General features: G+C 45.5%; 1 protein-coding gene across 1 annotated transcript in view; it reads right to left on the bottom strand.

The window, feature by feature from the left end:
- The window catches only part of MLLT4 (myeloid/lymphoid or mixed-lineage leukemia (trithorax homolog, Drosophila); translocated to, 4), a 128,236-nt gene that overhangs the window by 77,249 nt on the left and 34,242 nt on the right, over positions 1-16,745 (bottom strand). Inside the window, exons 2-5 of the mRNA XM_006871183.1 lie at positions 13,456-13,651; positions 11,558-11,670; positions 9,617-9,780; positions 2,167-2,327 (exon numbers count right to left, since the gene is read on the bottom strand). Of these exons, the coding sequence (XP_006871245.1) occupies positions 2,167-2,327; positions 9,617-9,780; positions 11,558-11,670; positions 13,456-13,651 (634 nt within the window). The remainder of the gene's footprint in view (positions 1-2,166; positions 2,328-9,616; positions 9,781-11,557; positions 11,671-13,455; positions 13,652-16,745) is intronic.

Genomic DNA, 16,745 nt, shown 5'->3' with positions numbered 1-16,745 from the left:
GTGGGGTCGTCATGAGTTATCTCGTTCTGTGTGCATGGGGTCATTATGAGTTGGTACCAACTTGAAGGTACCCAACAACACCAACCACAGTATGCACTGGAGATGGTTAGGAGTTTGACCAGGATTGAGCAGCTCCCCTGTAGTGATCTTCCTGACGGGATCAGGATGATACCATCAGGCACATAATGTGAACGGCTGTATGCAGCCCAGGTGAGGGAATGGTCCCACGTGCTGCAAATCCTGACTTCCATGATGCTAATGAGGCCAGATGCAGTCCACAGGAGATGTCAAAGGAGAGAGAAGTCAGCAGAGCCCAGAGGGAATACTGTCCCCAAGGTAGAAGTGGGCGTGGAGTTTGGGCCTAGGGTCCCTGCCATGTGAAGCTCGTAGAATCAGGGGAACACAGGTGACAAGACACGGCATTCCCTCCCTACAGATGCTGAGAGGGGCCAAGGGCCTTCCCCAGAGCCAGCGCTCTGGATGGCACTTCACGTCCCCAAACTGTGAGAAGACATTTCTGGTTGTCCGAGCCTCCACTTGTGGTGTTTCTGTGGTAGGAGTTCTCGAGAACCAACACAGGGCTATAAGGAGCCCTGGGAGCGCAATGGTTAAACAGTAGGCTAACTGAGAAGTTGGTGGTTCAAACTCACTTAGCGGCTCCAGAGGTAAAAGCCCTGGTAGTGTGCTTCTGTCAAGATAGCCGTTGTTGTCCAGTGCCGTCGAGTCGGTTCCATTTCATAGTGACCCTGTATAGGGTTATCTGAGGAGCAGCTAGTGGATTTGAACTGCCAACCTTGTGGCTTGCAGTCCAGTATTAACCCTACAGCACCACACCACAAGTCCTCTGTAAAGCTTACAGCCTAGAAAACCCTATGGGGTCAAAATACCAATAGAGAGGGAAGGAGTCTTCACATCAAGTATCAATGCTATCCCCTCTGTACACAGGGTAGATAAGCACAAGCAACTTAAGACATTGACTACCCAAAATGAGGGGGCGATAAAGGCACGAAGTGACTGGCTTACAAGTTTTCAAGAGGGAGTTTAGTTTCAGAGTGTGTGGGGGAAGATAGAGTGCCCCACTGAATAGTTTTCAGCTTGGCTAGACGGGTCTGGTGAAAAGAGATGGGGACATGATTCTTATGATTCAACAATGAGTAATCGTTATCATGACTAACTGAGACTGTCAAAATTGTAAAGGTAGACATTTTGTAACAAAAACGGGGGAGTAGTAATCTTACAGTCTAGAAACAAAGGACTCTAGGACCATCAAGGGAGAAGAGCACAAGCCGAATGTGGGATCCTGTCCAGGGAAGCAGTGACACCAGAGATGGAGGCAGGGATGGGGGCATGGAGAGAGGGAACAGCTGAGGAATCTAGATTCATGGAAAGAGAGGGACTGAGAGCTGGCGGCCAGGAGGCAGGCCTGCAGAATGTGTCCTTTGGTGGTGTAAATTATTATACGTGCCTGAGTGTTTTAAAAAAGAGCTAAAATGAATAGAGAGAAATATTAACTGATGGTACACGGAGGGGATTACAACCATTGTAATGAAATAAAGTATATGGTTTGTTCCATGTAAAACTGATGGTCTGCTCTGTAAACTTTCACTCAATTCACAACAAAAACTTTAAAAAAACAAACCGTTATGGGGCAGTTCTACTCTGTACTACATGGGGACACTATGAGTCCGAATCAACTGGATGGCACCCAACAACAGTATAAAGTATGAGTAAAAGAAAACCGTTATGTTTATGTTGTTATGAACCATGGGATTTCCTGAGAAGAAACCCTGATATTCTAAAGTATTTTCAAGGTCAGCAGTTCAAACCAAACAGTCACTTCGCAAGAGAAACATGGGGAAAAGTATATAGCTAAGGACATCTTTCTATGACCAGAACTCTTCCCTTAAGGTTAAGCATTGAGCAGTGAACCTAAAGATAGGCAGTTCAAACCCATCCAGGGGCTCCTCGGGAAAGAAGTCCTAGCCATGTGCTTCTGTAAAGACGGAAGCCTAGGAAGCCCTATTTGGCAGCTGTACTCTGTCTGACCGTGTCACCACGAGTTAGAACCCCTCAGCATGTCACAGCGACATCATCACCCAGTGCTGTCATTGAGGTCAGCCTCACTCCTACACCAACAGCCACCACACAAAGCAGCGGAGCCCGTACCTGAGTCGGGTCGTCCATCTGTGCTCCGGAACGCCTGCATCCTCTGCTCCAGTTTTTGCTGTCGCCGCCGCTTCATCACAACCTCAGGGTTCGAGATGGTCCGGGTAAAGCTGGTCTCTGGCATGTCTTTGTAAACCTCAGCAGCCAGTCGAGAATTCTCACTGCAAGCACAAAACCACCCGTGATAGTTTCTAAAGGTTTTTGCCTATTAGAAACAGACACATTGCTGTATCATACCCGTTGCTTTTCAGAACGGTCTTTGTGACTGGGTTGGATGTGCCCCATCTGAGGGCAGGTGTTCTGTGCGATACACACAGCTCAGCACTCAACTATGAGCTGAAGGGCTCTATGGGGCACAGTGACATGTCACCACGAGTCCAGAGTGAATACACAGCACCTGATTTGTTTGCATCTCTTGTTTATTTTAAAATTAGTGACAACCCTCCATAATAGGTTTGCTGTGTACCCCACCACGGTCTGATTACTAAGTCATCAAGTCAGTGTGCCTCAGTACACACTGGTACTACAGTTACGTGCCACTGAATCCGTTCTGACTCAGCGACCCTATGCAAAACCGAAGGAGACACTGGCTGGTCCTACCCCTTCCTCACAATCACAGCTACATTTGAGCCCTTTGCTGGCACTGTGCTAATCCATTCCACAGGGGCCATCCTCTTTTTCGCTGACCCTCCATGATGTTCTTCTCCAAGGACTAATCCAACGTGATAACATGTCAAAAAAAGGAGAGACGAAGTCTCGCCATCCACACTTGTAAGGAACACTGGTTGTTACTTCTTCCAAGGGAGATCTGCTTGTGTTTCTGGTAGTCCATGGTGTACTGAACATTCTCCTCCAACACCAGAACTCAAAGGCAGCAATTCCTCTCTGGTCTTTCTTCTTCACTGTCCAGATTTCACATGCACACAAGGTGACTGAAAATATCATGGCTTGGTCACATGTACCTTAATCCTCAAAGTGACACCTCTGCTTCTCAACACTTTAAACTCCAAGAGGGCACCTGCAAGCACTCTAGTGTGCCCCCTGGTGACCACTGGGTCTGCCTGTGAGTGGAAGTGTGGGAGCTGTACCAATGAAAACAGGGCTGAGTTTGGTCCTGGCTCCAGTGGCACCCACTGTCCTTGAGATGAGAGAGAAGAGGAAGGGCTGGCTGGTCTGAATCTTAGGGAGATCTGTGAAAGTCTAAGTCCACAGACACTGACCTAGCCACTGAGGGGTGGAGCTGAGGGCGAAATGGACAGCTGGTCTGATGTCGGGGAGGCAGGCATGAACTTCCAAACTTGCAACTGGTACCCAATTGATCAGAACTTGAGCAGATAAAGATAAAGATTCTTAATATTGTGTTGTTATTGATGCTGTTAAGTGCCATCGAGTCGATTCTGACTTACAGTGACCACGTATAGGGTTTCCAAGGAGCGGCTGGTGAGTTTGAACCATTGACCTTGTCAATTTGTGAACTGGACCTTTGTCTATGGATGCACTTGCTCAAAATTTCAACTGGAATTGACACGTTCTTAAAATCAAGGCTTAAGCTTGTTTTCTCAGTGCACTGGACTGATAGGGATGGGCAATCTAGACACTGGTTATCAAAAATGGGGGGGCTATAAAGGCCAAAGTGGCTGGCTTACAAGCGTTCCTGAGTATACTTAGTTTTAGAACGAGGGAAGTAAGGTAGACTCCCCACCGAATAGTTTTTCCTCTTTTCCAGATGGATCTGGTAAAGAAAGATGGGGGAGGATGCTGGAAGCATTTTATGATTCATTTACGAGTAATTGTTAGCAGGATTCATTGTGACTGTCACAGCCGTAATTGTAGAAGATGTGTTAACTAAAAGGGGGAGCAGTTAGGGCTTCATTTCAGGACCAGACGATCCCAGGACCGTCCAGAATGAAGAGCATGACTGGAGTAGGACAGCCCACCTAAACCAGCGGTGATGGTGGCAGAGGTGATGGCATGGAGAGAGATATAGCAGGGATGGCGGCAGAGGCAATGGCATGCAGAGAGACAGCAGAGATGGCGGCAGAGGCATTGGCATGCAGAGACAAAGCAGCTGCGGGCACGAGGCCCATGGAATGAGGAAGGGTGTGTGCGTGCAGTCAGGAGGCTGGCTTGTAGAACATGCCCTTGTTGTTGTTGTTGTTGTTAAGTGCCATCGAGTCGGGTCCGACCCATAGCGACCCTGTACAGGGTTTCCGAGGGTGTAAATCCTTACGGGAGTAGAAAGCCTCATCTTTCTCCCGCGGAGCGGCTGGCAGTTTCGAACCGCTGACCTTAAGGTTCGCAGCCCAATTCGTAACCACTACACTACCAGTGCCCTTAGGACATTTAAATAAATATATATGTGTATATATGTACATATATAAATGAATATGGTGGTGGTGGTGGTTATGTGCCATGGAGTCGGTTCCGACTCATAGCGACCCCGGTACTGGGTTTCTGAGGCTATAAATCTTTATGGGAGCAGAAATCCTCATCTTTCTCTCACGGAACAGCTGACAGTTTCAAAATGCTGACCTTCCGGTTTGCAGCCCGATTCCTAACCACTATGCTACCAGAGCTCCTCGGAAACCCAGTACAGGGTTGCTTTGAGTCAGAACCAACTCCACGGCACATAACAACAACAACATACATGTATATAAATGAATATATATGTACATATGTATATATTTGTATGTGTGTATCAAATATTTTTGCTTGGTTCATTTGTGAAATGCAAGAAGTAAAGTGAAGTCACAGGGAGGAAGCAGGATCACTGTTGTTGCAGGGAGGGGATTGCAATCACTGAGATGAAACAGCTGATGATCTTGTCTGTTAACTTTCACTCAACTTACATTAAAAAGTTAAAAAAACAAAAAACATGTCATTCATTAACTAAACCTAGAAAAATAAAGAAGTCTTTTACAACAGCTTTGCCTAATACAACGCATCTTTTGATTTCCTGACGGCTGCTTCCGTGAACTTTGACTGTGGATCATATTAAAATGAAATCCTGACTATCTTCAATAGTTCCTTCACTGCTTACTGGTTCAGTTGTGAGGATTTTTGTTTTCTTTATGTTCAGATGTAATCCATACTGAAGGCTGTGCTCTTTGATCTTCATCAGTAAATGCCTCAAGTCGTCTGCGTTTTCAGCGAGTGAGGTTGTGTCCTCTGCATTGCTGTAGGTTGTTTATGAGTCTTGCTGCATCAGTCAAAATTTTACTCATAGAATCTTTGAAAATTCATAGAAAACTCCAGGCTTGAATTTTTCTTCAGTTGTTTCAACTTGAGAAAAGATAAGTGTGTTCTTTCTCACCACTACTTGTGAGAATCAAGACTCTGGATGACTGAATATCAGATCCTTTCTGCACCCTTCAGAACACACAGTATGAGGAAGCTGGTTGTTGGTCCTACTCCTACTAAAGTGGGGGAAGAAGGGAATGAGGCTATGGCGTTGGTGTCTCAGTCCAAGCACCACGTGGGTCCCTGGACACTGACACTTGTGCCTGTTTCTTACACAGAAGAGATATCGCCAAAAGTCACACCCCGTCTTCTGTAAGAGTGGCTGATTTGCAGCACCAACTGGGACCCTTACACTTGGGGTGGGAGCCAAGTGTAGATAACCAGGAAGCTGGGAGCACAGAACCACAGAGTTCTGCCAGGAAAACCAGTCCTCTTACCCTCATCTGAAAAGATTATTCCATCTCTGTCTAAGTCATGCTCCCCAATAAAACCATTATCCCTCCCAAGCCCGTCTGAAGAGATAAGGCCAGCTGTACCTAGGGAGTCTTTGTCTCAGACATTTATCACAAGGGTTATTGCCTGGGGGCGTTGCCTGGACCCTCACCTGAGGAACATGCCTTGCAAGACTTTGCTGAATGTCCACAGAACCCACCCAACTGCTCATTCTTGCTTCTAGACACAGAAGACCCAGGGAGCTCCAGGAAGTGAAGGGATGAGCACTCACTCCACACAGACTGCTTGATGGGATCATTTACACTACAGTGCCCTTGTATCACTTAATTGAGTTAATTATAGCAAAAATGTGTAAATTATTCATTAAGAAATCTAAAAGAAAAATGTAAAAATTACACATTACAGTAATTTCTACATATTAAGTCACAACATCCCAACCAAAAAAAAAACCAGATGAAAAATGCAACATGAATTTCCCTAAAAACTATAGTAAACCATGACGAACTCAGCGAAATACCACGATTTTAACACCTAGAGATTTTCCAATGTTCATAGTCTTGAAGTGAAATTTTCAACAGTAAAAATCCTTCAGTAGCTGCCATAAAGAGGAATCGCCTGAACTGCACCCTAACAATGGAAAAACTGATCACTCAACTGAATTCTGATAAACATCCTCTAAAAACATAGGTTTTCATCAGAAAAAGTAACTTAATCTTCAAAACCAGGCAAGCTTTGTACCTTTCCAATTGAAGAACCTCATGCTTGCTAAGTTGCTCATGTTCTCGACACATACATCATTCCATAAACCGAGATGCTAAATAAAACACTAGACTTTACTCCTGCTCTTTGCCATTTTCATGTATGAACACCCTATGTATGGAAGTTTCATCTCTTGTATAACTACACAAAGTAGGGTCTTATCGTGTAATCCTAACTATACCAGCATCCCAGTTCATTACAGAGGAATTAGTGTTTAGTGCTTCTGAACACATTCTGGAACACTCCAAACAGGAGTGTCCTGCTCCACAGTGAACCTTAGTTCTTGAAAACGGTCATTTTAAAATGGACAAGGCTTCAGGATTCTACTCTGACCCAAGAGTATGCAGGTTTACTAAGCGTGGAGAGACATGGAGACGTTACAGTGCTCTGTGGCACGCAACATTTGGAGGGTACAGAACGTGCCCACACACAGGCGCAGAGAAGGACAGAGGTACAACTCTCTAGATGGCAGCCTGGCGGCGGTACCAAATGTGGAGAAGCACCCACTGTTTTTTAAAGGCTCAGCTCACCGTGCTCAGTAAACATTCACATGAGTGGTCAAAGCAGCAGCAGTACTTGTACTACCAAAAGCCGAGCACACCCGAAGGAAGAGCTGTGAGAGTATGGTGTTACCACTCTCCATTCCAATGCTTCTGAGAGCTGACAACATCCCGTTTCCAGACACGATGATTCTATCTCTTCATAAACTCTGTTTACAAACTCTCTATTATCCTTCCAGTGTGCATGTCTGTATAGAGCACACAGACTAGAAAATCGCTCTATTGTAGGTTAGCATGATGCTGAGTGACGCCACATATGATCAAGAGCCAATGATACTGGAGGAAGAAGTCCAAAATGCATTGAAGGAATTGGCAAAGAACAAGGCACCGGGAACTGATGGAAAACAAATTGCATTCTTTCAACAAACCGATGCAGCACTGGAGGCACTCACTCATCTCTGCCAAGAAATCTGGAAGACAGCTCCCTGGTCACTGATGGGAAGAGATCCATATCTGTGCCCCTTCCACCAAAGAGAGGTGACCTAACGGAATGTGGAAATCATCAGTGTCAAAATCACATGCAAGTAAAATTTTGTCTAAGATAATTCAAAAACAGCTCCAACAGTACACTGACAGAGAGCTTCCAGAAGTTCAAGCTGGATTCAGATGAGGACGTACAAAGAAGGAATCAGTGCTGACGTTAGATGGATTTGGGTTCAAAGCAGAGAAGACCAGAAAGAGTCTGTAGTTCTTGTTAACTGCAGTTGAGTTGGCTCACAGCAATCCTCAGAATCCATAGGGTTTCTGAGGAGCTGTTGGTCAGTCTGAACCACTTGCAGTTCAGTGCTTATCCTACAATACCACAGGAATACTTTGATGGCTACACAAAGGCTTGAGATTGTGTGAGTCACGACAAGCTACGGCAACAACGCAGAGAAGAGAATTCCAGAACACTTAGTTTTCTCATGAGGAATCTGTAAATACACCAAGAGGCAGTTGTGTGAACAGAACAAGGAAACACTAAATGGTTTAAAATGAGGAGAATTGTGTGTCAGGGTTGTATGCTTTCACCATAATTATTCAATTTGTATTCAGAGCACATAACCCGAGAAGATGGATTGTATGTAGAAAAACATAGTATCAAAATGGGAGGAAAGTTTATTAACAGCCTGAATTTTCATATGATATAACCCTGCTTACTGAAAGCTAAGAGGACTAAAATACTGACGAAGACAAAGACCTTCAGTATGCGTTGCACCTCAACGTAAAGCAAACAAAAAGACTCACCACTGGACCAACAAATTATAACCATATAAATGGAGAAAAGACTGACAGTTCCAAAGACTTCCGTTTGCTCAGACCAACCACCGACACTCCTGGAAGCAGCAGTCAAGAAAGCAAATGATCTACTGCATTAGGCAAATCTGCTGCACAAGACCTCTTTTTTACAGTGTTCAAGAGCAAAGATGTGAGCTTGAGGACTAAAGTGTGCCTGACCCAAGTCGTGGTATTTTCAATAACCTCATATGCATGCGAAAGTCAAATAGTGAACAAGGAAGACCGTAGAAGAGTTGATGCATCTGAGTTCTGGTGTTGGAGGAGAATATTAAAAGTACCATGGACCACCAAAAGAACAAAGAAATCTGCACTGGAAGAAGTACCAAAATGCTCCTTGGAAGCCAGGAGGGCCAGACATCATCTCTCATACTTCATACATATTATCAGGAGGGACCAGTCGCTGGAGAACAACATCACACTGGGTACAGCGGAGGGTCAGAGAAGAAAAGGAGAACCCCCAACGAGATGGACTGGCACAGTGACAGCAGCAATGGGCTCCAGCCTAACGATTGAGAGGTTGGCACAGGACTGGGCAGTGTTTCATTCCGTTATGCATATGAGTCGGCACCTAACAACAGCAACAAAAACGAATGCATATGACCTTAATTCAGGAGTAAAAGAAAAGTCAAACCCAGAAGGCTACCCAGTCAGCACCAAGGCCAACAGCAGACTGCCTGAGAGTCTGCAGCCAGTACCAGACTTTGTGGACCAGACAGAGGAATGTGGACAGGGTACAGGATGGAGCCACGGAAAGAAGTCACACTTCCGGGCAGCTTCATCAGGTGCTGTGCACATTTCAGGGCCATGAAGCAGCAGTGGTGACCGAGCAGCCCAGAAAACACAATGGGAAGTAAAGGCCTAGTGCCCATGAAGGGACATCTGTCACGAGTGGCCCTGACTTTGTTGTTCTCTTATAGCCCACTACACCAAGACACAGCCATTGTAACCAGAGTGTTGACTTTGTTTATGATTAGAAAGTGTGGGCACAGAGGGGTTTTCCAGCCTGGAATCTTGTTTAGCTAAGACCCCAGGTCTCGGTCAGTACAGAAACCCAGACCTAGATGTGCGCAGCATTTCTGTGCTGCTCTCGCAACTCCGCTCAGCTCCCAAGATCTGCTGCAAGACTGCATAAACGGGGAGTGTGGCCCACATGCACTTACATGTCATCGGACTGGAACGGCCGCTCTTCTTTATCAGATGCTTGTCGCAATGCCTCTTTCTCTCGCTTCTTTTTCTCCTTCTTTTCTTTTTTTGACAGCGTTCTCTTGAAGTTCTGGATGACGCCTTCTCTGTCCTGCTTTTCCGGTCCGTTACTCTGAGCCTTCTGGTAAAAGGAACACTGTCACCATTAGGGCTACTCAACACGGCACACAAGTCTCCTGCGGTGTTGCCAACTTCACACCACACACTACAGCCAGAGTCAAAGCTAGCGGGACAAAGGACAGAGGCTGGTGGTGGCACAGGTGTGTATGCACTGACAGGGAGTCACTGAACTGCACACTCAAGGTCTGTGCACTGCCCAGCGTGCCCGCGTTACCTCTATCTGAAATGCACAAGGCAAGCAAAACCAACCCAAAGTCGCTAAGAAAACTGGGATGGGAAAGATAAAATCTGACTGTCAATACGTGAAAATACAAGGAATGTACATAAAGCAATCTGATGAAAGGAATCTTAATGAAAACATAAAAATAACTTAGAGTTGAATTCATGATCATTTTATAGATGTTTTTCTTTAACATCAAAAGGAACTTTAAGATTAGCCATTGTAAACTGGCTTTTCTGAAGTAAACCTGAATTAGTGTGTAAATATCCCTAGCTACTTTTCCAGATCTCGTTTACTTTCTTGCTTATTACTGGTTTATACTGTAATTTATGCACATGGCCTGCTATCAAATGACACCAAAACAAGTTACTTTCGTGCATGCTGTACTAGAGTAAAGTAAGAAAATAATGGCTATTTTATTGGAAAAGAAAGCTGCTGTTTGATAACCTAAGGATGGAAAGCATGGTCATTTTTCAGCCTCTATCTGCTTAGAGGATAACAATAGTTCTGGAATCCTTCTAATACACGTCAGTCTATAGTTCACAGCAAGTTCTATCAAAGAGAATACCATCAGCTGCAACTACACACAGGTGTGAGAGCAAGCTTGTCTCGTCTTACTCAGTATGCATTTGCTAACACAGCAGTCACAGAAGACAGTGACAAATTAGGGCACAAACTGTGTGCGTGCGCTCCGGCATCAGAACGTGACGTTCTGACATCTCACTAACAAGATGGCGTTCTCCTGCTGCTAGAAGTGAGAATCAGCTGTAAATCCCCCAGCTCCTTGCTTACCACTAGCCAATGCTGCATTCACACCAACAGCGGAACATCTACGATCTGACTATTTTGTCAGAAACCGCAGATTGGCTGTGAAGGTGAAGTCCCTCCCCCACACTTGCCTGAGCCGTGATTTAGTGGCAGGGAGGGATGTAATTTGTCGGTTATGGAATGGATGCATGTGGTCATTTTGGCATAATGCTGGTTTTCACATATTGGCCTGGTCTTTGTCAACAGTAAGGTGCGGATGTACACATTTGCTACCATTTACCAATACCGAATTCTAGTGTAAGCAAGCTGCCGTCTGATTTAGCACAGAATTATAGGTATTCTCAATCACACTAAAACCGTACTGCCCAAGGAAGAGCGGCAGCACCGGCGGCCCGAATGAAAGTTATAAAATCGTGCTATTCCATCTAACAAAAACACCCAGGGAAACGGAATGATTTATGCTATGAAAAAGGTTTTAAATGCACTCTATGAAGTTGCACCTGAAAGTTCACAGATAAGGAGGCTATTAATGTCTTATTTTATCTTTTGATTTTTTTAAAACAGGTTTTGACTTATTTCAAAGAAAGAAAACTGGAGGTGATAAAGTGAACACTGAGGAGCAGCAGCCTGCTCACCCCGAGAAACAGAGTCAAGGCAGGAGCTGGGCCACTGTGATACTCTTCAAGGGCTTAGGGAGAGGAAGGAGAAAACGGGCAAACCCTAATCCTGTTATTTCCATCAGACCTGCACCCTGGAACCTAAAGCAACACAAGACATCGGAAGTGCCCACCTTAGGAGGAATTGTATCATTTTCATTCTTAAGAACAAATCTGCCCTCCCGGTCATCTTTGTTCCAATTCAACTGCACCACAAGAGGCTTCTCATCTATGTCCAATCTTCTTTCTTCTTCAAAACATGAAATGAAACAAAACAAAACAGCGAAGCCATATATTTAACTTTATAAATATAAAACCTCATTACCTCAAGTACCTACTGTGTAATTCAAATTGCTACAGCAGAGTTTAACTTGCTAACCCAACACTGTTGTTGCTATGGCCTGTGTACATCCCCATGTCCAGCCACAAACACCTGCCAGACGTCTTCTCCTCACCAGAGCTCCGCCCAGCTTGTCCCACCTCTGTGCACCCGAGGCTTGTCTCCATCTGCTTATTGGCAAGGTTGAGGTGCTAGATGTGGTGTACACACACTTCCCCATATGCGGGAAATTGAATGTGTTTCTGCTTGGGCCTCCCTGCTGGCCCACCTACAAGAAGCTGGGAGGAAAAGGGAGGCTCAGAAGGACGGGACATTTGCTCCAGGATGGGATTCTAAGGCAGGGACTGCGGTGTGTGTGGCCACCTTCCCTGAGTATCTGTGTGTATTATTTTTCAAACACCTACCAAGGTAGGTATATGAACCTGTCTGCCGGAGTTGAGTCGAACGTGTCCGGTCCTTGAGCCCTGAGCACCAGGGCGTTTGTGCCCTCTGACCTCACACCCTAGCTCTCCGCACGGGAATCAGCCAGACCTGCCACCTCTGCTCACGGATGCAAATCTTACTCTCATTGCAAACAAATCTAGTGAGGAAAACTTAAAGGAAAAAAGGTCTTAAAGAAAAATCAAAACCATTCAATTTTTAGATTTTCAGTTCCAATCTGCTATCATGTTATTCCTCAAGACTTGACTGGGTGGGACTCAAATGACCCAACACAGAGACAGAAGCAAGGCTGGGAGTGACAGGTTTCCACAGCTGAGACCAGCGCCTCTCTTGTTCTATCAGTGTGGGGACGATTTATGCAGGTGGCCCTATCATCACCTGAAAACGTGATATGTGGTCCTGGAGTTATACACTCACACCAACAAGAGTATGGTCACACTGAAAAGTTCCACACATTATAAATACTTCAGTCCAAATGCAAATACACAGCACATGTTACGGTTCTGAAGTCAAGACAAGGGTGTGGGGTGACGATAAAGGGGGCCCACTGACTTCCTACTACAGCTAATCCTGCATCCGCGCAGCATCTGCCATTTGCTTGTTGTACCAGCTACTCAACACTTTCCGAGTGTACGCTGGGAATGTCTTCTTCCCCAGCCAGCACCACTTCAAGGGCCCTCTGACACAGTATAACCAGACAGGATTGGTCAGAAATGTCAGTGTTCACGCAAAGAGAATCACTATCTGCATAATGGGGTTTCCCCAAGATGCCCTAATTATTCCCAAAGAAAAATGAAAACCCACTATCTCAAACTGCAAAAAAGTATGGCAAGACAGTTGGTTCATACTCAGTATTTAACTGGGGTAGAATGAGAATATTATAATCTATACACAAGAGTTACAGAAAGTATTGCTTCAAAAGCAGGGAGCACACAACATGGATCATCCTGTACCTAACACCCAGAACCGTAGGCACCTTCAATTATAAAATGTCAACACTACTTATCTTTAGAGAAATAAAGTAGATTCAAGTGAGTACTTTCATTTTAACATCTAACAGAAGTAGGTACCATTTTCCAGACATACAGAAGGTTGGTCAACCCATGATTAATCACTCCAATCCCCAAAACACAGAGCGAATGAGGAGGAAGCGGGTAGGGCAGAGAGTGGTTAAAGTGTTCCCCGGACAGGTGGCACACCTCACCCTCCCTGCAGGCGCACACACGCGCGCACACACACACACACACTGACCTCCGCTGACGTGCACCTCGTACAGGGAATATTTGGGAGACGACAGCATCCGCATGTCAGGTCGGAATTTCTCCGCCAGTGTTTCTATTACATCTTGGGTTGTGGCAGTACTAGAGACACGAATACACTTTGTTGCAAAGTTCCCAGCGGCTTTGTCTTGAAAATAAAATCTCATAACTCCATGGAACTCCAAATCCTACAAGAAAACAAAATGGCACATTTTTGGAAAAGCAGAGAATGACATTTTAGGACAAGAAAGGACAATCACAATGTCACCACACACCTCGGTACAGAGTTGAGGGACGGGCCTTTGTGCCCTCCAGAGGAAGGACAGGTTGCTTACAAGCACTCTGTGCCTTTCTAGCCTCAGGTATCCGAGAACGAGTGGAAACAGGCCAGAGCCATGACCGCTGACCCGTACGGCATGATCACACACAGCAGCAGCGCGGCTCAGCAGACCCTATTAGCAGCCCTGCTCTCAGACTTGGTCACGGAAACTTTTCATAAAGGTTACTTCCCGGCTGCCCTGAACGTGATCATCCCGCGGTCCCACACCCAGTCTCAATGAGCAGATTCTTTCTTTATAGAGATAGAAACGTGAACCCTCGTGCTACCAGAACGTGGTATATAAAGGGAACTACTTAGGAAGAAACGCATCGTAACTCATTTCCAACGTGAACTGTGTGTACAGAATCAATCAGAGCAAGTGAGGCTGGACTTCTAGAGACAAACCATGGAATTCCTCTCGGGTGATCACCATACACAAGCTTTCAAAAAGTTGATGGAAAAATGCAAGTGAAAGATAATGGGATTTTCCCAAGAACTTTCCCCCAATTCAATTTTCAAAGGCACTTTTACCACCTCCCACCCCACCCCAAACCCCACACTCCACGTCTTCACAAACACACGGACCGTGGCTCTCCCCTCCCTACACCCCGCCTCCCAGCAGGGCCCGGAAGGTCGCCTGGGCTCTCAGTGACCAGGCCCTCACTACCATGGGAGCCCAGGCTAGGTGACAACAATAATTAAAACTATGATGTTGTCGTCGAATAAGAGTCGTGGCATGAACACACCCCTGTTCACTGTAGCACTATTCAAAGTAACCAAAAGATAGAAACTGCCTAAATACCCTTCAACAGAAGCAAGGCTGACCAAAATCTGGTACAGACACACGACGTACTATTACACAACATGGAAGAACAGCCATGAACCTGGTGGTGGACATTATGCTGAGTGAAACTTGTTGTTGTTGTTGTCAGGTGCCATCGAGTCGGAACTGACTCATAGTGACCCCATGCACAGCAGAACGAAACAATGTCCAATCCTGGGCCAACCTCACTACCGCTGCCACACTTGATGCCATCAATGATGCCACCTGGCTGATCCATCTCGTTGGGGGTCTTCCTCTTTTTCTCTGACCCTCCACCCTACCCAGCATGACATCCTTCTCCAGCGATTGTTTCCTCCGGACAATATGTCCAAAGTATGAGAGACAAAGCTTAGCCATCCTGGCCTCCAAGGAGCACTCTGGCTGCACTTCTTCCAAAACTGATCTATTGGTTCTTTTGGCAGTTCATGGCACTTTCAGTATTCTCCTCCAACACCACAACTCAAAGGCATCAATTCTTCTACGATCCTCCTTATTCACTGTCCAGCTTTTGCATCCATATGAGGCTATTGAAAATACCATGGCCTGGGTCAGGCGCACCTTAGTCCTCAAGCTGACATCTCTGCTCTTCAATACTTTAAAAAGTTCCTGTGCAGCAGATTTGCCCAATGCAATACGTCGTCTGATCTCTTGACTGCTGCTTCCGCGAGTGTTGATAGTTGATCCAAGAAGAATGAAGTCCTTGACAACTTCAATCTTTTCTCCATTGATAAGAATGTTGTTTATTGGTCTAGTGGTGAGGATTTTTGTTTTCTTGACATTGAGATGTAATCCATATCGAAGGCTGTGCTCTTTGATCTTCATCAGTAAATGTTTCAAGTCCTCTTCACTTTCAGCAAGCAATCACAAAAGGGCAACTATTGTATGAGACTACGAGTCAATCACAAAAGGGCAACTATTGTATGAGACCACGAGTGTAAAAATTTAAGACAAGATTTTTTTTGATAAGCATTCTATGATGGTTACCAGGATTGGGAGAAAAAGAAAAAGTATTCACTGGGTGGTGGTTGTTGCTATGTGTCGTAGAGTTGGTTCCGACGCATACAGTCCCTGTATAGGGTTTCCGAGTGGTGGCTGGTGAGTTTGAACTGCCACCCATGTGGTTCAAACCGACCTTGTGCCGAGTGCTATTCTACAACACCATCCCAGGACTCCATTCACTGGGTAGACGCCCAATTAGCATGGGTCTACTCAATCACTAAGGAGGTCTGGTAGTATCGTGGTTATGAATAGGGCTGCGAACCTCAAGGTGAACAGTTCGAAACTATCATCTGTTCCGTGGGAGAAAGATGAGGCGTTCTGCTCCAGTAAAGATTTACAGCCTCAGAAAACCTGTACAGGGTCCCTATGAGTCGGAACCGAATCCACGGCACACAGCCACCACTCAATCACTGGGTAGACACATGTTGACATGGGTGACGGGACACACAATATACAAGAGGGAGGCTGGCAAAGGAAAGATGAAGGTGGTGGGAGACACAGGGAGGGACACAAGAGTTACACTGTGTTAGAGGTTGTTGTTGTTAAGTGCCGTCAAGTCCAACCCATAGCGACCCTGTATAGGGTTTCCAAGGAGCAGCTGGTGAGCCTGAACCACCGACCTTGCAGTTAAAATGGCTTTGCAGTCTGGCGCATTAACCCACAGCGCCACGCCAGGACTCAGTGACTAGAGGTAGCCACTGTTAATTGATGGTACATGGATGGGACTGCAATCATTGTAATGAAACAATGCATGTGATTTGTTGGATGTAAAACTGGTATCTGCTCAGTACACTTTCACTCAAGTCACAATAAAAAGTTTACAAAAACAAATCGGGACTCATAACCACCCCATGTGTGCAGTGAGCGTTTGTAAGCAGATCATCAGGCCTTTGTTCCTGGGCAACTCTAGGTAGATTCAAACCACCAAGCTTTCAGTTAGCCACTGAGCACTTAGCCCTTTGCTCCACCAGGGACTCCAATCATCAGCTGAGAAGTACGTAGTAGAAGAAAAAGAGAGAAAGAGAAATTCTATAATGGAATTAACATCCTAGGTCGCTGGGTGGTATCAACAGTGGAAATGCTCAGCTGAGAACTGAAGGTGAGATGTTTGAGTCCAACCCAGAGGTACTTCAGAAGAAAG

Source organism: Chrysochloris asiatica, unplaced genomic scaffold (assembly GCF_000296735.1).
Source record: "Chrysochloris asiatica unplaced genomic scaffold, ChrAsi1.0 scaffold00162, whole genome shotgun sequence".
In the NCBI taxonomy this organism is placed as follows: Eukaryota; Metazoa; Chordata; class Mammalia; order Afrosoricida; family Chrysochloridae; genus Chrysochloris; species Chrysochloris asiatica.
The sequence above is the reverse complement of the archived record's forward strand: the minus strand, read 5'-3'. Positions and strand labels throughout refer to the sequence as shown.